This window comes from Stomoxys calcitrans, chromosome 4 (assembly GCF_963082655.1).
Source record: "Stomoxys calcitrans chromosome 4, idStoCalc2.1, whole genome shotgun sequence".
NCBI lineage: Eukaryota > Metazoa > Arthropoda > Insecta > Diptera > Muscidae > Stomoxys > Stomoxys calcitrans.
In genome coordinates this window covers 100,874,109-100,898,781 of record NC_081555.1, presented here as the reverse complement: position 1 = coordinate 100,898,781, position 24,673 = coordinate 100,874,109, and the positions used below count along the sequence as shown (strand labels likewise).

General features: G+C 38.3%; 2 protein-coding genes across 4 annotated transcripts in view; one reads left to right on the top strand and one right to left on the bottom strand.

Annotated features, from left to right (window-relative positions):
* LOC106083204 (putative uncharacterized protein DDB_G0282133) overlaps positions 1–24,673 on the bottom strand; it is a 210,164-nt gene that overhangs the window by 180,781 nt on the left and 4,710 nt on the right. The window contains exon 2 of the mRNA XM_059367216.1: positions 996–1,044. The gene's annotated coding sequence lies outside the window, so the exon portion shown is untranslated. The remainder of the gene's footprint in view (positions 1–995; positions 1,045–24,673) is intronic.
* Positions 525–24,646, top strand: LOC106083205 (neutral amino acid uniporter 4). Of its 3 annotated transcripts, none has more exons than XM_059366276.1 (6): positions 525–827; positions 18,711–18,951; positions 19,025–19,385; positions 19,661–20,118; positions 23,738–23,913; positions 23,976–24,646. In XM_059366276.1, exons 2-6 carry the CDS (start codon positions 18,854–18,856, stop codon positions 24,221–24,223), a joined length of 1,341 nt encoding a protein of 446 aa, XP_059222259.1. In that variant the 5' UTR covers positions 525–827; positions 18,711–18,853; the 3' UTR covers positions 24,224–24,646. The 3 variants fall into 3 exon arrangements, with proteins under 3 accessions (XP_059222259.1, XP_059222258.1, XP_059222256.1); XM_059366275.1 differs by having other exon boundaries at positions 525–918; XM_059366273.1 differs by having other exon boundaries at positions 525–918; positions 18,697–18,951.

Sequence of the window (24,673 nt, the reverse complement as noted above, 5' to 3'; positions counted from 1 at the left end):
AATGTTGTCATTTATCAACCGTAGTTATTACAGTCTGAACATATTTGCTCGAAATTTGATAGGGATTGTTTAATAACCCATCTGAAAACATCCGCCGAGGTCCATCAAAATTGGTTCAGAATTGGATATAGCTCCCACATTGTTCTTAAAGGGTAGATGTAGGGTATTATGCAGTCAGCACCGGCCGACTTTTGTCCTTCCTTACTGGTTTATTTTCGATCAAGGAAAGTTTTTTTTTTAAGTAATTTTTTTTTTTGTAAACTATCAATGTTAAGCTCTTTTGCATTTGAGCTAATAATAGTTATAGTCTACAAACATTTACAAAAACATTTTCCAAACGATTTTCTTATCAAAACATACCATAATTATTTATATATTAACTAATGTCCATTTTGTTTTTATTTATGTTCTCGCAGTTACTGCTGCTATTTTCCACTCGCTACAATTCTATGGGCAGCGTCTGATTTTAGCTTCAACGCTGAAAAGTGATAAGTGCACATACTCCATAAAATACTTACATTGGCGCTAAACAACACAACGCTCACAGTCAGCGAACGCTGTCACTGACATTTGCTTGCCATTCAAAGTCTTGGCCAAGTTTTAAAGCTTTGAGTCGTTCTTTTGTATTCGAGGTGTTCGGTAGACGTTAAACGGAACGGTACGATACGCTACGATACAGTGTGAATTAAATCAGTTTTGATTTTGATTTGAATTAAATTCGAATACGGGAGATACAAAAGCAAAAAAACAAACAATTACTAAACGCAAAACGCAGAATATACGAAGAGTGAAATTGATATTAATTTGCTCAATGATAATTACTGACGGTAGTAATTAACCAATTAAATCACTGCGTATTGATTTAATTATTGCAAGCGAATAAAAAAATTGCATAACTCGAATCACAAAATTGAAAAAGTATGTGGTATTTGTGGTGACACTTTGATGTGAAAATAACAAAAACAAAAGTAGAAAAAAAAGAATATGTTACTTACCTTTTTTATTAAAGTTGGATTAAGTAGAGCGATTTTCTCACAGCTATACCTGAAAAATAAATATTTAGGAAAAATTATAGAAAAAATTTTACTTGAAGTAAAAAATTTCAAATTTGTATACCCTCCACTATAGGATAGGGGTATACCAATTAAGTAATACCATTTGTAAAACATCGAAATATTGATCTCAGACCCAAGAAAGTATTGGGTTGCCCAAAAAGTAATTGCGGATTTTTCATATAGTCGGCGTTGACGAATTTTTTCACAGCTTGTGACTCTGTAATTGCATTCTATTTCTGTCAGTTATCAGCTGTTACTTTTAGCTTGCTTTAGAAAAAAAGTGTAAAAAAGTATATTTGATTAAAGTTCATTCTAAGTTTTATTAAAAATGCATTTACTTTCTTTTAAAAAATCCGCAATTACTTTTTGGGCAACCCAATATATATGTTCTTGATGGTCATGACATTCTAGGTCGATTTAGCCATGTCCGTCCGTCTATCTGTCTGTCTTTCGAAAGCACGCTGACTTTCGAAGGAATGAAGCTACTTTCATCTTGCTGAATCGATAGAAAACAACCCCTTTAGACTTGTTTGAGGTCTGCCGGAGTTTAGTAAGAATACTGCATGTCCCCGGTCAGCATCAGCCTCATCCAATCTATCAATCTTCCAGTCGGTGGTTGAAAGATTGGGATTACATTCCCTTAGTCTTTCAAGTATCGATTCAGGAACTGAGGGAATCCTTGGTATCCAAGCATGCGCCATTGGACGAGAAGGAATATCTTCCTTCTTGACTAAATTTTGTAAAGATTTGACCAAAGTTATGGCTACTGGAGCCTAAAAATTTCATATCGGATTAAAGATGTATTGTAAATGGGAGCAATGTCTAATTCTAAATCGTTTTTGTTCAAAATCAATAGCGATCGTCTTTTTTGGACCAAATAAGTGACTTGGGCAAAATTTTACAATAATCGGACAACGATTGCGACCCGTACCTTGAGTACAAGAATAACGAAAAAACAGGAAAAAAACTAGTAAAAACGTTCTAAGTTCGGCCGGGCCGAATCTTGGGAACCCACCGCCATGGATTCTGCTAAAAATTTATACAAACTTAATTTAGTTAAAGGGCATAATTTTATTCCACATAACAAACTTCTATCAAACCAACAAAAAATTAAAACTCTAGAAACCGAACAAGGATGATCGAGAGACTGGTTTACATGGGACCTATATGAGGCTATAGACTGATTTGGTCCGTATTTGCCACCGTTGTTGGAAGTCTTAACAGAACACCGCATGCAATATGTCAGCCAAATCGGGCAAAAATTTCGGCTTGTAAAGACTGAAGAAATCAAATCGGGAGATCGATTTTATGAGAGCTATATACCGATTCGGATCGTACTTAGCACAGTAGTCGGAAGTCTTAAGAGAAGGCTACATGCGAAATTTCAGCCAAATCGGACAAAAAGTGCAGCTTGTAAGGGCTCCAGAAGTCAAATCGGGAGATCGGCTTATATGGGAGCTATATAAGGTTATAGACCGATTCGGGCCTTACTTGGCACAGTTATTGGAAGTCATAATGGAACACTACATGGAAAATTTCAGCCAAATCGGACAAAAATTGCAGCTTCCAGGGGCTCAAGAAGTCAAATCGGGAGATCGGCTTATATGTGAGCTATATCAGGTTATAGACCGATTCGGACCGTACTTGGCACAGTAGTCGGAAGTCTTAACAGAACGCTTCATGCGAAATTTCAGCCAAATCGGACAAAAAGTGCGGCTTGTAAGGGCTCAAGAAGTCAAATCGGGAGATCGGTATATATGGGAGCTATATAAGGTTATAGACCGATTCGGGCCTTACTTGGCACAGTTATTGGAAGTCATAATTGAACACTACATGGAAAATTTCAGCCAAATCGGACAAAAAGTGCAGCTTGTAAGGGCTCAAGAAGTCAAATCGGGAGATCGGTTTATATGGGAGCTATATCAGGTTATTGACCGATTCGGATCGTAATTGGCACAGTAGTCGGAAGTCTTAACAGAACGCTACATGCGAAATTTCAGCCAAATCGAACAAAAAGTGCGGCTTGTAAGGGCTCAAGAAATCAAATCGGGAGATCGGTTTATATGGGAGCTATATCAGGTTATAGACCGATTCGGACCGTACTTGGCACAGTAGTCGGAAGTCTTAACAGAACGCTACATGCAAAATTTCAGCCAAATCGGACAAAAATTGCAGCTTCCAGGGGCTCAAGAAGTCAAATCGGGAGATCGGTTTATATGGCAGCTATATCAGGTTATGGGCTGATTTCGACCGTAATTGAAATAGTTGTTGGAAATCATAACAAAACACCTCATGGAAAATTTCAACCAAATCGAATAAGAATTGCGCCCTCTAGAAGCTCAAAAAGTCCCTAGATCGGTTTATATGGCAGCTATATCAAAACATGGACCCATTTACAATCCCAACCGACCTACACTAATAAGAAGTATTTGTTCAAAATTTCAAGCTCCTAGCATTGCTCCCTCGAAAGTTAGAGTGCTTTCGACAGACAGACGGACGGACGGACGGACATGGCTAGATCGACTCAGAATGTCATGACGATCAAGAATATACTTTATCGGATCTTAGACGAATATTTCGAGGTGTTACAAACGGAATGATTAGAGAAGTATACCCCCATTCTATGATGGAGGGTATAAAAAAGTGGAGAGACGCGGATTAGGATTCTATTTTAGATACCTGTTTTCTACGGAGAAACTTTTTAGAATTGTTTACGTTTTTGCTATATGATTTTTCATTTTTTTCCATCCATACAAATCAATCCGGTCAAATATATATTCTTGATCTTCTTGACAATCTGAATCGATCCAGCCATGTCCGTCCGCCCATCTGTGAAAATCACGATAGCGGTCGAACGAATAAACATATTCGCTTCTTTTTCTTCTTCTGGATGTAGGTCGTTGGGAATTGCAAATAGGCCATATCGATTCAGATTTAGATATAGCTCCCATATATACCGATCTTCCGATTTTACTTCTTGAGCCCTTACAAGCCGCAATTTAAAATTAAAGATTAAAATAAATCGGTCTATAATTTGATACAGCTACCATATAAGCCCATCTCCCGTCTTGATATCTTGGTCCTCTGGAAGCCCTAATGTTTGTTGTGTTCTGTTATGACTTCCAACAACTGTGTCAAGTACGGTCCATATTGGTCTGTAAGCTGATGTAGCTCCCATATAAACCAATCATCCGATTTTACGTCTGGAGACCCTGGAAGCCGCAATTTGGCTGAAATTTTGCACGTAATGCTCTGTTATGACTTCCAACAAATGTGTCAAGTACGGTCCAAATCGGTGTAAACCATGATATAGCTCCCATATAAACCGATCTCTCGACTTGACATTTTGAGCCCCTTAAAGGCGCAAATTTTATCCGATTGCGATGAAATTTGGCACGTATTGTCTTTTCATGACTTCCAAAAAGTGTGTCAAGTGCGGTCTAAATCGGCCTATAAGATGATATTTTGGGTTGCCCAAAAAGTAATTGCGGATTTTTTAAAAGAAAGTAAATGCATTTTTAATAAAACTTAGAATGAACTTTAATCAAATATATAATTGCCATTTTGTTCGATAACCTTTTGCCATCTTCCTGGCAAATTTAGTATTCCACGCTCATAGAACTTCTGGCCTTTATCAGCAAAAAACTGAAACAAGTGCGATTTTATAGCCTCATCATTGCCGAAAGTTTAACCATTTAAGGAGTTCTGCAAAGATCGAAATAAATGGTTGTCTGATGGTGCAAGATCAGGGCTATATGGTGGATGCATCAAAAGTTCCCAGCCAAGCTCACTCAGTTTTTGGCGAGTGACCAAAGATGTGTGCGGTCTGGCGTTGTCCTGGTGGAATATGACACCTTTACGATTGACCAATTCTGGTCGCTTCTCCTTGATGGCTGTATTCAATTTGTCCAATTGTTGACAGTAAACATCCGAATTAATCGTTTGGTTCCTTGGAAGCAGCTCAAAATATACCACACCCTTCCAATCCCACCAAACAGACAGCATGACCTTCTTTTAGTGGATATCAGCCTTTGAAGTGGTTTGAGCTGGTTCACCATGCTTGGACCATGATCGTTTTCGACTAACGTTGTTGTAAACAATCCATTTTTCATCTCCAGTTATGATTCGTTTTAAAAACGGATCGAATTCATTGCGTTTAGGGTGCATATCACAAGCGTTGATTCGGTTTGTTAAATGAATTTCTTTCAATACATGTGGTACCCAAATATCAAGCTTTTTCACCAGTCCAAGACTTTTTATGTGATAATGAACGGTTGATTTTGGTATATTTAACTTCTCTCCTATCTCACGCTCAGTTACATGACGATCCAATTCGATTAATGCTTTGATTTGGTCATCATCAACTTTATTTGGCCGACCTGAAAAATCCGCAATTACTTTTTGGGCAACCAATAGCTCCCATACAAACCGATCTCTCGATTATTCATGTTCGGTTCCTAGAAGCTATAATTGCTGCCTGGTTTGGCAGAAATTTGATACGTAGAGTACCATTATGCCCTTCAACTTAATAAATTTTTAGCCGAATCTATGGTGGTGGGTTCCCGAAATTCGGTCCGGCCGAACTTCAATAAGATTTCCCACAGATGTAGTTCACCTCAACAATTTCTATTATTTAAACATATTTAATAATCATAACAAAATTTTCCCAACTCTGTGAATTACTCAGTAGAGGTTTTAGTCTTGTAAGCATTTCATAGGCATGCATTAAAGCCTTCTCATAACCAAATAGTGTTGTTTGAAGTGCAGCTCAATTTTTTTGTTCTACGCATCAATCATACAATTTGCTTGGTTGCCTTTTTTTTATTTACGCCTATAATTGCCTTTTGATTTCCGGCATGCATATATATATATATGATTTGGGAAACGTGAAAATATGTGTTACAATTTGTTTTTGTTTTTGCGCCTTATTGTTTTTTTTTTTTGTGCTAAAATTAGTTGAAAAACTTTTTAATTCATGTAAATTTTTGAAATCGTTTACCAGTAACTTGTGCAACTTAAAATTCCACGAGGACGTGATTTATTATAAAAAAAAAAACATTACATTTTTTAAGTTTGTTTTAAGGAATACGTTTTGAGAATTAAACATTAATCCCTTTCACCATAATGTACCTTGATAACAAAAATACTTGGACAGACAGATGAAAGCACATAATCTGAATCTGATCGGTAAATTAAGCAGTTGGTTTATTATACCCTCCACCATAGGGTTGGGGTATACTCATTTCGTCATTCCGTTAGTAACATCTCGAAATATGCCTCTAAGGCCCTATCTTATATATAAAAATTAATTTGTGTTTGAACCGATTTTCTTGAAATTTTCACAGATGGTGCAAAATGATCCCGTGGTGAAAAGAGGGTACTAAATTTTTTGATATCTGAAGGGGGGGGGGGGGGGGGGGGGGCAGACCCTCCCTCTTACCCTAATTTTCAGAAACACCAGATCTCGGAGATGAGTGGTGCGATTTAAGCGAAATTTAGTGTGCACTTATTTAGTACCCTAGAAATAAAAATTTAGTATTTAAATTTCGGATAGGGTACTAGGGGGGGAGCGCCCCACCCTACCAAACCTACCAAACATATATTTAGACCAATCACGACAATATGGGACTCAAATGAAAGGTATTTAGGATAAGAAAACGGATCTGATATCCAAATGTCGGACCAAGTGTTAGGGGGACCACCCCAAACCACCCCTAAATCGGACATATTTACCGACCATGGCAATATGGGACTCAAATGAAAGGTATTTGCGAGTAGAATACGAATCTAATATCCTAATGTGGGAGCAAGTTTCTGGGGGTCCACCCCTTCTCCAAAACACCCCCCAAACACACCATGGCAATATGGGTTTTAAATAAAAGGTATTTAAGTATAAAATTCGAATATGATATCCAAATATGGAACCAAGTGTTTGGGGGGCCTCCTCTCCACAAAAACATTCCCAAAGGAGACAAATTTACGACCATAGCAATATGGGGCTCAAATGAAAGATATTTGGGAGTAAAGCACCAATCTGATATCAATATTCGGGAAAAGTGTCTATGGGGCCACCCCACCCCCACAACACCACCCAAATAGGAAGTATTTGCTGACTATTGCAATATGAGACTCAAATAAGAGAGTTTTTAGAGTAGAACACGAATATTTTCAAAGCCAACTAACTGAGTAGCCGCCCATCTCCCAAAAACACCCCCCAAGCCGATCATGTTGGCCGACTATGGAAATATGGGGCTCAAATTAAAGGTATTTGGGAGTAGACCACGTATCTGATATCAACATTGGGGACCAACTGGCTAGGGGACGTCCCATCACCATAACAACCCCCAAATAGGACGTATTTGCTCACCAAGACAATTTGGGTCTTAAAGAGAGTGGAACTAAATATTTATAGTTTTTAGGGCCAATACCCCAAACGGGACATATTTGCTGACCTTAGCAATAAGGAGTTTAAATTTTGAGGCCAATGGCAATATGGGGTTCAAATAAATGATATATAGTAATAGGACCACCCCATCCCCAAAACACCCCTAAATCGGGCATATTTTCCGACCATGTCAATGTGTAGCTTAAATGAAGGGTATTGGGGGGTAGAGCAAGATTTGATACCCACTGACCGGTTTTCTGGGGGTCTACCCCTTTCCCAAAATACCCCAAAAACAGCAATTTTTTACTGACCATCGCAATATGGGGCTCAAATAAAGGTATTTGGGAATAGAATTCGAATTCGATAACCAAATGTAGGACCATGTATTTAGGGCATCACTCCTTCCCCAAAACATCTCCAAAGGGTAAACATTTTTCGACCATGCCAATATGTGGCTCAAATGAAGGGTATTTGAGATTAGAAAACGAATTTGATAACCTATTTTGGGGCCATGTGTATGGGGGACGCCTCATCGTGTAAACTCCCCTAAACTCGAAAATTAATATTCCAAGGAAAATTTTGTTCCATATAAAGTAAAAGAAGGCGCAGCGGAGCGGGCCCGGGTCAGCTAGTCTACATATAAAATTCAATTTGTGTTTGTTTGTTTGTCGGTTTGTTTGTTTGTTCTGTATAGACTCAAAACCGGCTGAACCGATTACCTTGAAATTTTCACAAATTGTGTAGGTTGGTCTGCAAGGAAACATAGGCGATATACTTTTTTGATATTGGGAGGGGGGCGCAACCAACCCCTTACCCCAAAAGCCCTACTCAAAAATAAAAGTGGAGCGATCAGGACAATATGAGATTCAAATGAAAGGTATTCAAGAGTAGAGTAGGAATTTTATAATAAAAGTTGAGTCCAAATACCTGGGGGACCGCCCCAGCCCCAAAACCCCTTAAAAAAGGTTTATTTGAAGATCATGACAATATGGGAGTCAAATGAAAGGTATTCGGGAGTAGATTACGATGTTGAGTTTATCAACGATAAGGGATCTTTTTATAGCCGAGTCCGTATGGTGTGCCATAGCCATTTCATGATAACCACCGCTTTAAATTTTGTCCGAAGTTTCGCCAGGATTTGAACGCAGGTTTTCAGTGTTATAGGAGGACATAGGCTACAGTAGTACGGTATCCACATTCAGGGCGAAATGTCCCCACCCTAAATAGATATTAGAGAGTTAAAGAAGGCGCAGCGGAGCGGGCCCTGTCCAGATAGTAAGATATGTATATTGTTGATCGTCATGACATTTTAAGTCAATCTAGCCATTTCTGTTGGTCTGTCCGTCCGTATGTCCACTCGTCCGTCCGTCTGTCCGTCCTCTCGTCTGTCTGTCTGTCGAAAACACACAAACTTTTCGAAGGAGTAAAGCTAGGTGCTTGAAATTTTGCACAAATATTTGCGATTGTAAATGGGTCAATTGGTTCCATGTTTTCACATAGCTGCCATATAAACCGATCTTGGGTCTTGACTTCTTGGGCTTCTAGAGATCGCAATTATCATCTGATTTGGCTGAAATTTTGCATGTGGTGTTTTGATATCATTTTGTGCTAAATATGGTTCGAATCGGTTCATAACCTGATATAGCTGCCATATAAACCGATCTCCCAATCAGACTTCTTGAGCTTCGCGAGAGCGCAATTATTATCCGATTTGGCTGAAAATTTGCACATAGCTAATTTTGATATAGCTCTTATATATTTGAAAAATACACTCAAAGAACTTGACAAATTCGATACATGGTGGAGCGTACATAAGATGCGGCCCGATCGAACTTAGCACGCTTTTACTTGCCCCATTTACTTATTGGAATTACATTATCATGGTCATACTATGACTTTACATCCAATGATCTAAAGTTTGCAAATTTGTATCTTCGCAAATTGTCATTGTGGTACTTCGTTTTTAGTTTTGGACCTGACCCGATTCCAATGTTACTTACCATTTTTTGTTTAAGTCAAGTCTTGAGTGTTTTTGTATCCAAAATTTGTATTTATAGTTGAATTTAAGTGGAAACAATCGAAAAAAGTTTAAGCACCTGCTGAATTTTAATCATCTCAAGTCAGTGTTTGCATTAACACCATAAAGCTAGAATATTAATTTGCACAAACTTTATTTGTGTTTCAGATTTTTTTCGTTGGCTGTGTTAATGCCGCAGGAAAAAAAGAAACCAGAAATGTAAATTTTTTAAAAACATTTATTATTAATATTAAAAAAAATGCAGTTGACGTCATTAACCCCAATACAATTGACTTTAAATTTATAAAACAGCTGAAATTAATTTAACAATTTAACATAATCTGTGAATTTCACAAATAATAAATTACCCAGATATAAAAAAAAACAATAAAAATTTCGGAGAATTAAAACAAAACAAACAAGTAAAAGCGTGCTAAGTTCGGCCGGGCCGAATCTTATATACCCTCCACCATGGATCGCATTTGTCGAGTTCTTTTCCTGGCATCACTTCTTAGGCAAAACAGGATATAAGAAAAGATTTGCTCTGCTATTAGAGCGATATCAAGATATGGTCCGGTTTGGACCACAATTAAATCATATGTTGGAGACCTCTGTAAAATGTCAGCCAATTCGAATAATAATTGCGCCCTTTGGGGCTCAAGAAGTAAAATAGAGAGATGGATTTATATGGGAGCTGTATCGGGCTATAGACCGATTCAGACCATAATAAATAGGCATGTTGATGGTCATGAGAGAATACGTCGTACAAAAATTCATTCAAATCGGATAAAAATTGCGCCCTCTAGAAGCTCAAGAAGTCAAGACCCAAGATCGCTTTATATGGCAGCTATATCAGGTTATGGACCCATTTGAACCATACTTGGCACAGTTGTTGGATATCATAACAAAACACGTCGTGCCAAAATTCATTCAAATCGGATAAGAATTGCGCCCTCTAGAAGCTCAAGAAGTCAAGACCCAAGATCGCTTTATAGGGCAGCTATATCAGGTTATGGACCCATTTGAACCATACTTGGCACAGTTGTTGGATATCATGACAAAACACGTCGTGCAGAATTTCATTCCAATCGGATAAGAATTGCGCACTCTAGAGGCTCAAGAAGTCAAGACCCAAGATCGGTTTATATGGCAGCTATATCAGGTTATGGACCCATTTGAACCATACTTGGCACAGTTGTTGGATACCATAACAAAACACGTCGTGCAGAATTTCATTCCAATCGGATAAGAATTTCGCACTCTAGAGGCTCAAGAAGTCAAGACCCAAGATCGGTTTATATGGCAGCTATATCAGGTTATGGACCGATTTGAACCATACTTGGCACAATTGCTGGACATCATAACAAAACACGTCGTGCCAAATTTCATTCAAATCGGATAAGAATTGAGCCCTCTAGAGGCTCAAGAAGTCAAGAAGTCAAGACCCAAGATCGGTTTATATGGCAGCTATATCAGGTTATGGACCCATTTGAACCATACTTGGCACAGTTGTTGGATATCATGACAAAACACGTCGTGCCAAATTTCATTCCAATCGGATAAGAATTTCGCACTCTAGAGGCTCAAGAAGTCAAGACCCAAGATCGGTTTATATGGCAGCTATATCAAAACATGGACCGATATGGCCCATTTACAATACCAACCGACCTACACTAATAAGAAGTATTTGTGCAAAATTTCAAGCGGCTAGCTTTACTCCTTCGGAAGTTAGCGTGCTTTCGACAGACAGACAGACGGACGGACGGACAGACGGACGGACAGACGGACGGACAGACGGACGGACATGGCCAGATCGACATAAAATGTCACGACGATCAAGAATATATATACTTTATGGGGTCTCAGACGAATATTTCGAGTAGTTACAAACAGAATGACGAAATAAGTATACCCCCCATCCTATGGTGGAGGGTATAAAAAGTAAATAAAACGAGTAAAAGCGTACTAAGTTCGGTCGGGCCGAAGCTTGGAAACTCACTACCCTGGAAAAGCATCTAGGAAAAGAACAAGGATAGTCGAGAGACCGGTTTTATGGGAGCTATATTAAGTTATATTGTTGGAAGTCGTAACAAAACACCGCATGCAAAATTTCAGCCAAATCGGACAAAAATTGCGGCTTGTAAGGGCTCAAGAAGTCAAATTGGGAGATCGGTTTATATGGGAGCTATACCGGGTTATGGACCGATTTGAACCGTCCTAGGCATAGTTGTTGGAAATCATAACAAAACACAACATGCCAAATTTCAGCTAAATTGAACAAAAATTGAAGCTTCCAGGGGCTCAAGAAGTCAAATTGGGAGATCGGTTTATATGGGAGCTATATCAGATTATACACCGATTTGGACCGTACTTGGAACAGTTGTTGCAAGTCATAACATATTACTACATGCTAAATTTCAGTCAAATCGGACAAAAATTGCGGCTTGTAAGGACTCAAGAAGTCAAATCGGGAGATCGGTTTATATGGGAGCTATATCAGGTTATAGACCGATTTGGACCGTACTTGGCACAGTTGTAGAAAGTCATAACAAAAGACAACATGCAAAATTTCAGCCGATTTAGAACATACTTGACACAGTTGTTGGAAGTCATAACAGAACCCAATCTGCAAAATGTCAGCTAAATCGGACAAAAATTTAGGCTTCCAGGGCCTCAAGAAGTCAAATCGGGAGATCGATTTATATGGGAGCTATATTAGATTATAGACCGATTCGAACAGTACTTGGCACTGTTGTTGGAAGTCGTAACAGAAAACCGCAAGCCGAATTTCAGCCAAATCGGACAAAACTTGCCGCTTCCAGGGGCTCAAGAAGTCAAATCGGGAGATCGATTTATATGGGACCTATATCGGGTTATATGCAGATTTGGACCTTACTCGGCATATTTGTTGAAAGTTGTAACAGAACACCCATGCAGAGTTTCATCCAAATCAGATAAAAATGCTGCTTGTAAGAGCTCAAGAAGTCAAATCGGGAGATCGTTTTATATGGGAGTTATATCCAAATCTGAACCGCTATGCCCCATTTGCAATCCCCAACGACCTACTTCAAAAAGTAAGTGTCTATGCAAAATTTCAAGCGGCTAGTTTTACACGTTCGACCGCTACGTGATATCCCAAACTAACGGACGGAAGGACGGACATGGTTATATCAACTAAGAATGTCGAAACGATCAAAAATATATATACTTTATGGGGTCTTAGACGAATATTTCAAGGTGTTATAAACAGAATGACTAGATTAGTATACCCTCATCCTATGGGGATGGGTATAAAAATAAATAAATTTTTCTGCAAAAAAACTAGTTAGGTTAGTTTAGGTTGAAAAGAGGGTGCGTATGTTAGTGGGTCCCATACCACTACGGACATACACCTAAACCAGTAGTCGGCTTGTTGTGCATTCTAAATACTAATAAGTAACCTTGATAACCTCAAGTCAGGAATCCCGTGCTACTTACAAAATCCCTTATTGTTTTCCATACCACTCCCCTAAGTTGCTTCATGCCTGATATTGTCCCCCCATGTGTCTCTTTATGATACAGAAAGCTATACTGTCCTCGTTCTTAGTTCCTTTCAGTAATAGCCTAGTCTTGTCACAATCCGAATCTGCCCATAGAATTTTCGTCGTCCTACCTACATGTCGCTGTTCCACAGCTGTTATTGTTGTTGTAGCCACATTTTCATGTAGAGGTGACAAGCTCGTTCCGGTCCAAAGGACGGATGTTCGCGGAAACAGGTTGACCATTGGTTGTTTAAAGGCGCCAATAACACGCCTTGTCATATCGAGCATCATAGGCACTGAGTACTTGTCCAAGAGCCGGTGCCGACCGACCTCTCACTGAGACTCTCCGGTCGATACCGCTGATTGTCCCCGACTGCCGTTGCAGCTACTCCGTACGGAGCATTCCACTCTCTGTGAATGCGCCCAGTAGCTCGTTAAGCTTCTCATGTCAGCAATGAACACCTCACAAATCGGAACCAATGTTTCGGCCTGTGTGGTGCTCACAGCTTTCCCGTGCTGGGCTGTTCCACAATGTTAAATATGCGTTCGTCGCCCACACCCTTAACTCGGACTGCGTCGACCCGAAAGACTTCGGGTTAACCAAGTTTATTGACGGCAGTCCTCTGACCTTCACTGTCAAATTGGCTGCCCTGTCATTTCCCCTTACTCCGCTATGGCCCAGCACCCAAACGATGCGGATCGTGCCATCCTCAGAGAAGGCGTTAATCTCCTTCTTACACTGCTAGACTGTTCGTGACATTACCGTCTTGGTTGTTAATGCCCTTATGGCCAGTTTACTGTCAGTAAAGTAGTTCATACTCGCCATCCTCGTGTTAACACCACACCACCTCACGCATTCCATGATCGCTAGGATTTCCGTATTATGTTCAGTTAGTCGAAAACAGGTCTCAGATCCTGGGCTCACAATGTAGACCCCCTGGCCCACTCTGTCCTCTAGCTTTGATCCATTTATGTATTCTGAATCTTCAGATGGCAAAATACCAGAGTTGTGTGCCATCCTCAGATACCAGAGTTGCGTGCCATCCTTCTTACACTCCAAGACTTTTCGTGACCTTACCGTCCTGGTTGTTATTGCCCAGATGGCCAGTTTACTCTAGCTTCAGATGGCATTGTGTCCGTCATGACAAGTCACTGTCTAATTGGAAAACATGCTGGTTGCCAACAACGACTTTTGCAAAAGCTGTGAGGACATCGAAGAAGAAGAGGCTATAGACCACCTTCTGTGTGTAGGACCGCACTAGTGGTCAGAAGGAGTTACACTTAAGGTTCTAATTTCTTTGAGAACCTGTCCGAGTTTTTGGGCTCTTTCAAGCGATCTGGATGGTTCAACGGTAGGAACTAGAAGGCAACTTCCTTCTTCTGTTCCTGTGGTATCACATTGGACGAAAACGTCTAAGTGAGTCTGATGGCAGACTGCAACTTAAACCTAACATTCATAGGGAACTGGAATCTGTAGGTATGCCTCTAGCGATATGTAAGCTTAGTCTTTAGGATTAAGGCCCGAAGAACAGTGAATGACAGATGGTCACAAATTATGTGGCGCTTGCTACACTTGCTGGCTAGAACAGACGTCTCAGTCATTGTGTCCGTCATGACAGGTCATTGTCTGTTGGGGAAAACTGGCTGATAGAGTGGGGGTTGCCAGATAAGTAGCCAGAGATAAGAATTTTACGGAAACGTCGAAAGAGAATAGACTAAAGAACATCTGCTGGGGAGTCAGAAGAAGTTCCACTTTAATTTCCCATTTCTTTGAGAACTTTTCTGATTTAGCTTAAGTGAACATTCGCGAGTTGTTGGACTTTTTAAAACGATCTGGATGGTTCAACGGTAGAAACTAGAAGGCATGTTGCTTCTCCTGTTCCTGTGGTCTCACAATGGACGAAAACGTAACGTGAGTCTGCTGGCCGACAGCCACTTTAAGCTAACCTTAAAAAAAAATTCTCTTGAACTAAAATTTGGACACATTTTTCTATAGAAATAGAATTTCGCCATAATTTTTTATATAAACAGGATTATGATATAAATCCGTTTCAGTCAATATGACGAAATTTCGAGCCAAATAAGCAAATAATTATTTATTCCCCGTTAAATAAGCTCATTAACACACTTCCCCATCAAAATCTTGCAACAAAGAAAATTAAAAATCAAATTGGCGCGAACCTTTTGTTAAAATAAACCTCGAACTGTTTATTTATTTATTTGTTGTTGGTCATTTTTTCTTTGTTGTTTTATATATATTCTCTTTTTTTTTTGTTTTTTTTGAGTGCACCTGTTGTAACAACAATCCCCATTTTTGGCAAAATAAAAACCGGTCTGTAATTGATTTTGTACGTTTAAAAAACAATAATTGCTTGCTTATCTTTGATGTGATGTTTTGTAACAAAATATTGCGATAAATTTTTTGTTCTTTGGGACCCCCTTACTTAACAACTTAAAATGTATTACAAGTTGTGTAGAAAGATTGTCTTTTTTCAAATTCATAAATTAATGATATGCCATTAAGGCGAGGGAATGCATTAAGCATCAGATATATGGGTCGTTAATCAGTAAAAGATTCAACCCACTCAGTTAGAACAAACCATTTGTAAAAACAAAATGTTTTGTTTATATAAGCCAAGAACATTTACAAAAGTTTCAAACTAGGAGAAAAACACACAGAAAAATAAAAACAAAATTTTTTACGGCAAAGATATTTTGAACAAAATTTCCCATAACAAAGAAATTTGTATAAAATTTCCCAAAGCAAAGAAATGTTGACAATGGCAATTTTTTATAAAATTTCCCATTGTAAAGATATTTAATTTCCAATCGCAGAGTTATTTTGAGATTAATTCCGTAGGGTTAGGTTAGGTTGAGTGGGCTGCCCACCAAAAGTGAATTCACTCGGAGGCCAATTTGGCCCACTGTGGCACCCTAGAAAGAAAGCGAGGAGAAAGAATAATTGAGACCTCCGACTAAAGGTTATACACGAATAAAAGAAGAAACAGGAGGAATGGAGAACCCGAGCGGGAGTGAAGAACGCCCATCCACACGCAAGCACGGATGTAGCTAAGCCAGAGCTTATGGCATCTCCCGTCAGAAGCATACTGTTCCGTCAACAAATCTCAGAAGACCTACCAGAGGTACGTTCACAAGTTGACCCAGATAGCAGGACCTGAACACAGCAAATGCTCAATAGACTCCTCATCATCCTGCTCCTCAATTCCTACAGCAGTCATTGTGCAGCCATGCAGCCTATGGCACAGTGCCCGGTTATGAACCCTGTTAAGGTACTCATCGACCTCTTATCGAACGCCAGCATCTCCCTCGTTCTCCTCATCGAGGCAATTCCTACAGCAGTCATTGTGTGGTATTCCCATGCAGCCTATGACACAGTGCCCGGTTATGACCCCTGTTAATGTACACATCGACCTCTTATCGAACGCCAACAACTCTCTCGTCCTCCTCTGGTCGATGCGCCTTTGCGCATTGGTCTTCCTGCAACCATCCACCGAGTCCCATCTCGGCACCGACGCCGCCCTGGCCATACGCTCTACTATATTAAGTAACTCGACAAATAGCACGTAGGAAAGACCGGTGGCTGGTCCGCAGGGCGCAGACGAATCCTCCTGGCGCGCTCGTCCACCCTACCATTTCCTGGAATCCCCTCATGCCCAGGAACCTATGTCAGGGTCACATCGTGGACCCGGAGCCTATCCAGGGACTCCAAACAATCCGCCACGCATCTCGAATTAACCATCCTCGACCCCAGGGCCTTGAGCGCCGCCATACTGTCCACATAAATCCTGAGTTTTGAGGGCGGTAAATCCCTTATCAGAATTTCTCTTGCGGCTACTGTAATGGCACAGACCTCTGCCTGAAAAGCCGTACACTCGTCCGGCGTCAGGGTAGACCCACAATACAGTCCCTGACTCCATCTTGGAGCCATCGGTGTAGATCGAGGTCTCATTCTCCTCAAATATAACATTCGCTCTCCATTCATCCCTCCCAGGAAAACGATTTGCGAATGCCCTCACCCAATTCGAAGCAGCTGCCACATCCATAACACCTAGAATCGAACTGTGGTCTCAGCCTAAGCGCGACCTTGCCGGCGCAGTTCCCTACCCCCAAAAAAGCCCCAAGAGGACATTTTCACCACTTTGGGTAATAGGAATAGAGTACGAACTTGGCATTAAAATTTTACCCGAAATGTTGAGGGGTCCCCACCCCAAAAACACCACCCAACAGGACACTTTAACCAATTTGAGCAATATGGGTATCAAATGAAAGTTATTTAAAAGTAGAATACAGATCTGACACAAAAATTTATTTTTCGCTCTCTGAGGGCCCTCCCCCTCTAATAAAAAATAAAGGTCTTTGGTAGTAGAGTACAATGTTTACCCTCAAATTGGATGGACACAGGAGAACCTGTTGATCTTTATGAATGTGGTATCCCAAGTGGTCGCTTTGAAATATGATTTTGAATGTAGTTAACCAATACAAAAAAATTAGTGTGAATCTGAACGAGACCCGTAGCCCTGAATATCTTGGTAGCCACGTTCAAAATGCTTGACATTATGGGGATCAAACAAAATCGTGACCTAGCACGATGCGGATATTACTACAAGGTCCGCCTCTAAACTCCCTTCAAACCGGTCATGATTGCCTATGGTTATAAATAATAGGTATTTGATAGTAATACTAACTAATACTACTAGAAAACGAATTCGGTATCCAATTTTGAGGCCAAATGTTTGGGGTCGTGTCACCCCATAAACTCCCCCTAAAATAAAAGAAATTTGAAAGTAGAGCACGATTATGATATTTTTCAGGGCTAAGTACGTGGGTGGCCGCTCCACACTGCATACCCCTCAAACTGGGCATATTTGTGGATTATGGCAAAAGGAGCGCCAAATCTGTACCTATTTCATGGCCAAGTGTTTCACCTCTTAAACTCCCCCTAAACGACACATTTATACCGACTATAGCAATATGTAGCGGTTTTTGGGAGTGGAGTATAAATTTCATATCCATTTTCGGGGCAAAGAGTTTGTCTACTACAATCCCCCACCAAACCGAAGAGAATGAATTAGATCTAACATCCAAACATTAATGGGCGGACCCTCCCCTTACTCTATTTTCAAAAACGCCAGATCTTGGAGATGGGTGGCTTCAATGAAAGGTATTTGGAAGAGAGCACCATTATAATTTCCAAATTGGGGCGAAATATCTGAAAGGCCGTACCAGCACCGCCAAACAGGACTTGTTTCCTGACGTGACCGTATAGGGCTCAGATAAACGAAGAGAGTGAAAGAAGGCGCAGCGGAGCGGGCCCTGTCCAGCTTGTATAAATTATTATTTTATTTTTTTTTCCACATTTTTCTATAAAAATATTTTTGGTACTTTTTGCAAAAAAAAATTTAAATTTTTTCCCGATTTTTTAATAGGTAGACTTCTTCCACACTCTCTTGCTTGCTATCGATAAGTATTCGCATTATCAATAAACGATAACATGTTACTTTGTTCTCTTGCTTTCCATCATTGGCTCTCATTAACTCCTCTATCTCTATCTCTCTCTCACTCTCTCTCATACAACTGAGAACAGCTTATAAGATAAACCGTTAACGGCACTTGAATAATGGAATAATGTGACAGTCCATGACTATGCATTAAAGCTTAAGACCGACTTATTGACATCATTTCTTTTTATTTTCAAAGATTTTTTTTACTAGATTAACAACTTATTCCAACGGAAGTAGGAAAAAGGAGGCTGGTCCTAAATGTTCCTAACATAAACAATAAAACAACAACCTAAATAATAAACCCCCACACCCAACCCCAAAGGGATAATTTATTAAAAAAAAAGCCCGCCAATATGGGTATACCAATGGAAATGACAAACAACGACAAAAGAGCAGATGGCAATGAAACTCAAGATGTGGAAGCCACAACTAAAACGAGACACAAGACAAGGTTAGTAAAAAAAAATTACTCCCAAACAACATTTTACTTTTTTGTTTTCAAAATTTTGCGTACTTTATTTTAGTGTCTTTGAGGCCGCCGTGCATTTATTTAAGGGCAGTGTGGGAGCTGGTCTCTTTGCCATGGGTGATTGCTATAAAAATGGTGGCATTATTGGCTCCAGCATTCTATTGCCCATCATTGCTGTTGTTTGTGTGCATTGTGAACAAATGCTGATTAGAGGCTCCATATTGGCTGTGGAAAAAAGTAAAACGGCCACATTTTATGATTATCCCGATACCATAGAGAAATGTTTTGAAGCTGGCCCAAAACCATTTAGACGCCTTTCGAAGATTATGAAACTGGTGGTGGAAATGTTTTTGTGCATCACTCAATTTGGATTTTGTTCGATCTATTTTGTTTTCATCACGGAAAATTTGCATCAGGTAAGTTGGCAAGGAAAGGGATGAGGAAAAGAGAAGTTTCAACAAAATGGAAAGAAAATCATACTTTTAACCCCCAAAAAGTGTAAATTGATGCTTCAAAATGGAATATGGTGGAATAAATACTTGACAAGTATTTGAACTTATTGTCACCAATTTTCCAAAATACTGATGGTCTTTTATACCATAAGGGGGTTAGAGACTCTAGGAAAATGTTTACAACCTAACTACTAAAAAACTAATATTTAATTTCTTTTAATGATTTCTTGTCTTTCCAGATTCTTCACAACTATGGCATAGAGATAAGTTTGAATCTAACCATGTTGTGTTGCCTTTTACCAGCCATGATACCTTCGTTGATGACAAACCTAAAATATATCTCACCAGTTTCGGCCTTTGCCAATTTCGCACTGCTCTTCGGTCTGGTGGCCACATTGACTTTGGCCTTTTTGGATGGCCCCATACCTTCCCCGGCTGAGCGTAACATGTTTACAACGGGCTCCCAACTATCGTTGTTCTTTGGCACAGCACTGTTCTCATACGAAGGCATAGCTTTGATTTTACCCATACGCAACTCGATGAAGGACCCTGAGAAATTCGATAGACGTTTTGGTGTCCTTAACATCTCATTGTTTGTCATAACAATTCTCTTTATGTTCACCGGTTTTGTGTCCTACACCAAATGGGGTGAAGATGTGGCGGGCAGTATAACCTTGAATCTGGATGCAAGTGATAAGTAAGTGGAAAACTAAATGAATTTAAAATCTCTTAAGACTCCCAACATCCATTATATAAATGGTATTAATCGACTCACTCGCTGGCATACCATTCCATATAAACAGACATTCGTCTATTTGATGTTGTTGTAGCCACGCGTCTATATTTTGCTCCTATAAGTAAGCAAACTCGTTCCGTTCCAAAGGAACGATCGCCGCTGGAACGATCGCCGCTGGGTGGCCATTGTTTGTTTAAAGGCGCCAATAACTCGCCTTGTCATATCGAGCATCATAGGTACTCAGCATTTATGCAAGAGCCGGTGCCGCCTGGCCTCTCACTGAGACTCTCCGCATTCCACTATCCGCAACCTGTGGACGCTCGTAGCTACGCTTCTCGCGATAACAATGAACAACACACAGATCGGAGCTAAAAGTTCCAGCTTGTATGGCGCTCATAGTTGTCCCGCATCGAGGTAATTGAATCACCTAAAAAGCGCAGTTCTCATTCGATCAATCAGCCAATTGGTTGATATAGGCGTTATGCCAGCGATATGAATCATTTTTCTACTGGAGGTTGGATCAACCAGCCAATTGGCTGATATAGACGCTATGCCAGCGATAAGAATCATATTTGAAAACTCAACATGTAAAATTTCTGCCATATTGCCCCTTGGGCAAAAACATTTAGAAAATATAGAATAGCAAAGAAATGTCGAAATTTCCCATGGTAAAGGAATTTTTAGGAAATTGCTCTTAGTAAAGAAATGGTGACAAAATTTCCTTTGTTAACGAAAATTTTGACAAAATGACCTCAGTGAAGAAATGTTGAAAAAATTTCCTATAATAACCAAAAAAATCTCAAAATTTCCCTAGGAAAAATTGGAAAAAATTTCCCGTGGCAAGGAAACTCAAAAATTTGTTTAAATTTTTACAAATTGTTACTGGAAGTCGTTCGCATACTTTATTTGCCAGCAGAAGAGAGCGGAAGAGTGCGTGAGAGCGAACAAAATTTTGAGAATTTGCAAATTTCTACTGGAAGTTTTTTTCCCCACAGAAAATTGCAATTGTTTTATGAAAACCAGCTGTTAAATTCAAATGAATAGCAAATGAGAGTAAAGGCTGTGCTTACTCACCTGCAAATTTTTTACTGGAAAAGTACGCGAACAGACCCATAATAAAATTCCATTTAGCAAAGATCAATTTTTCTATAGTAAACATATTTTTACAACATTTCCCATTGCAAAATTTCCCATAGCAAGGACATATTGAATTTTAAAAAAAAGAAATTCATATTAAAATATTTAAAAAAATCCCAAACATAAAAACATTGACAAAATTTCCCTTAACAAAAAATGTTGACAAATTGTTGCATAGCAAAGAAAGTTTAAAAAAATTTTCGTACCAAAAAAATTTGAAAAAAACACCATACCATGTCCCATGACAAAAAAATTAAGTTAAGAAGTTTTGGTAATACTTGACAAAATTTCCCTTAACAAGAAACTTTTACAAAAATTTTCATAATAAAAATACGATAGCAAAATAATTCTGACAAAATTTCCCATAGCAAAGAAATCTTGAAATAATTTTTGAGAAACATTTCTCACAATGAAAAAATTGCGAAATTTGAAAAAATATTTGCCAACATTCCCATAGTGAAGAAATATTTGAAAAATTTTCCGTAGCTAAGAAATATTGATAAAATATTTTATTGTAAAGAAATTTTGAAAAAATTTCCCACAGTGCAGAAATATTGAAAAAATTTCCCACAGTGCAGAAATATTGAAAAAATTTCCCACAATGCAGAAATATTGAAAAAATTTCCCATAGTGAAGAAACATTGAAAATTTCCCAAAATGAAGAAATTTTGAGAAAAATTCCCAAAATGAAGAAATTTGAGAAAAATTCCCAAAGTGAATAAATTTTGAAAAAATTTCGCACGCTAAAGAAATTTCAGCAAATTTTTCCATAGTGAAGAAAATTTTACAAAATTTCCCATAACAAAGACATTTTTATAAAATTTCACATAGCAAAGAAATTTGTTAAAATTTCCCATTACAAAGAAATTTTGACAATATTTGCAAAAATTAAGAAATTTTAGTTAAATAGAAATTTTGAAGAAAAGAATTTTCAACAAAATTTCCCATTTTGAAGAAAAGTTGACAAATTTTCCCATGGAACAAAATTTGTCATGGTAAAAAAATTTTAACAAAATTTTCCATAACAAAGAATTGTTTTTTTAAATATCCCATAACATGGAAATATCAATAAAAATTTTCATTGTGAATAAATGTTGAGAAAAGTTTCTCATAGTGAAACAATTTCGGTAAAATTTCTCATTTTTAAAAAAATATTGGCCAAATTTCCCATAGTGAAGAAAAATTGAAAAAATTTTACGTAGCAATGAAATGTTGACAAAATATTTCATTGTAAGGAATTTGATAAAATTTCCCATAACATAGATATATTGGTAAAAATTTCCTTAGTAAAAAACATTGAAAAAATTTGTCATAATGAAGAAATTTCGGTAAAATTTCCCATTTTGAAAAACATTGGGCAAATTTCCCATAGTGAAGAAAAATAGGGAACAAATACCGTAGCAAAGAAATATTGACAAAATATTTTGTTGTACAATGTGCACAAATATTGAAAACATTTCCCAAAGAGAAGAAAGAATTTTCAACAAATTTCCCCATAGTGAAGAAAAATTGACAAAATTTCCCATAGCAAAGAAATTTTTTTAAAATTTCCCATAGCAAAGAAATTTTTATAAAAATTCACATAACTTAGAAATTTAGACAATATTTGCAATAATTAATAAATTTTGGTCAAATTGAAATTTTGAGGAAAAGACATTTCAACGAAATTTCCCATAGTGAAGAAAAGTTGAAAAAATTTCCCATCGTGAATTAATTTTGAAAAGACTTCCCATAGTAAAGGAATTTTTAAAAAATTTTAGATGGTGAAGAAATTTTCCCATAGTAGTGAAAAGTTGACAAAAATTCCCATAACAAACAAATTTTGATAAAATGTTGTTGCAATTTCCCATAACTAAGAATGTTAGACAATTTTTGCAATATTTAAGAAATTTTGTTCAAATTTCCCTTGGCAAAAAAGTGTTGACACAATTTCCTATGGCAAAGAAATGTTGCCAAATTTCCCATAGTAAAAACATATTGGCAAAATTTCCCATTGCATAGAAATTTTTGCAGTACATTGACTCTTCATTATCCATTCAGGGCAGGACTTATGAGAGCCGAATGAAACTTTGCATGTAGACTTTGGTCTGACTTTCTGCATGAACATTCCACTAAGGAACAGGGGCAAACTTCTCACCTATCAATGAGTGCAGTCCGATTCAAGTTTTAAGCTCAATGATAAGGGGCCTCTTTTTCATTGCCGAGTCCGAACGGTGTGCCGCCGCGCGACACCTCCTCGGAGAGAAGTTTTACATAGCATATTCCCTCACAAATGTTGCCAGCATTAGGAGGGGAAAGCCACCGCTGAAAATGTTTTCTGATGGTCTCGCCAGGATTCGAACCCGGGCGTTCAACGTTAAGGAGGACATGCCCTTTAAAAATGGGGGATTAACTGATCTTTTATTTTATCTCCATTAAATTTTTTCTGATTTTTTTTTTTCAGATTATCCCAAGTTGTCAAACTTGCTGCGGCCTTGGGTGTCTTCTTTGGCTATCCCATACAATTTTTCGTAATGATGAAGATAATATGGCCACCCATTAAACAGAACATGGGGTGTGCCCAACAACGTCCCATTACCGTGCAAGTATTCTTTCGCTTCATAATGGTGTTGTTGACATGTAAGTTTGAGCATTTTATCAAAATAAATAAATTTGAGGAATAATTGAAATATATTTTCCAGTTGGTGTTGCCCTCATGGTGCCTGAATTGCACTTATTCATCTCGCTCATTGGTGCTCTGTGCTCCACCTCATTGGCATTTATATTTCCCGTTTTCATTGATTTTGTGGTACGCGCCCAGACTCCCAAGGGTCTGGGCACATGGGTCTATTTGAAAAATATGGCCATTTTGATTATAGCCCTTTTGGGTGTTGTAAGTGGAACTTATGAAAGTATTCGTGAAATAGTCAAAGCCTTCCAAGAAGATTGAGTTTGAGGCCGGCCCCCAAGGCATTTACTAAACACAATGTGATGCTATATTTATATATATGTATATGTTAAATAGTGATATTTGTATAAAATAATAATGATAATAATAATAATCTATTGTATATAGTTGTTAAGTTTATTTTACTACCTTTGTTGAAAAGAAAAAAAAAACCATTCATTCATACACGCCTAACAATTAAGTACAACTATTACTTCTTTATGTATTTTTAACATTTGTCTAAAGCCATTCTATATTATGTCTTAAGTTTTGTTTAAATTTCTTTAAGTTACATGCAAACAACAACAAAAACAACTACAAAACAACAACCCATGCATCTTGCCATACAAATGTAAACTCATATACCATATATCTACCATATTGAACATTTATTCCGTAATTAAAAACAAATGAAAGAAAACCAAACCTCATTCACTTTGTCTTTTGCCCATA

What these genes read in the sequence shown, in the direction of transcription:
- LOC106083205 (XM_059366276.1), top strand. Translation starts at nt 18,854, where the DNA reads ATGGGTATACCAATGGAAATGACAAACAACGACAAAAGAGCAGATGGC. An exon ending in TCACGGAAAATTTGCATCAG is followed by an intron (nt 19,386 to 19,660) that starts GTAAGTTGGCAA and finishes TTGTCTTTCCAG; the next exon opens with ATTCTTCACAACTATGGCAT. An exon ending in AATCTGGATGCAAGTGATAA is followed by an intron (nt 20,119 to 23,737) that starts GTAAGTGGAAAA and finishes TTTTTTTTTCAG; the next exon opens with ATTATCCCAAGTTGTCAAAC.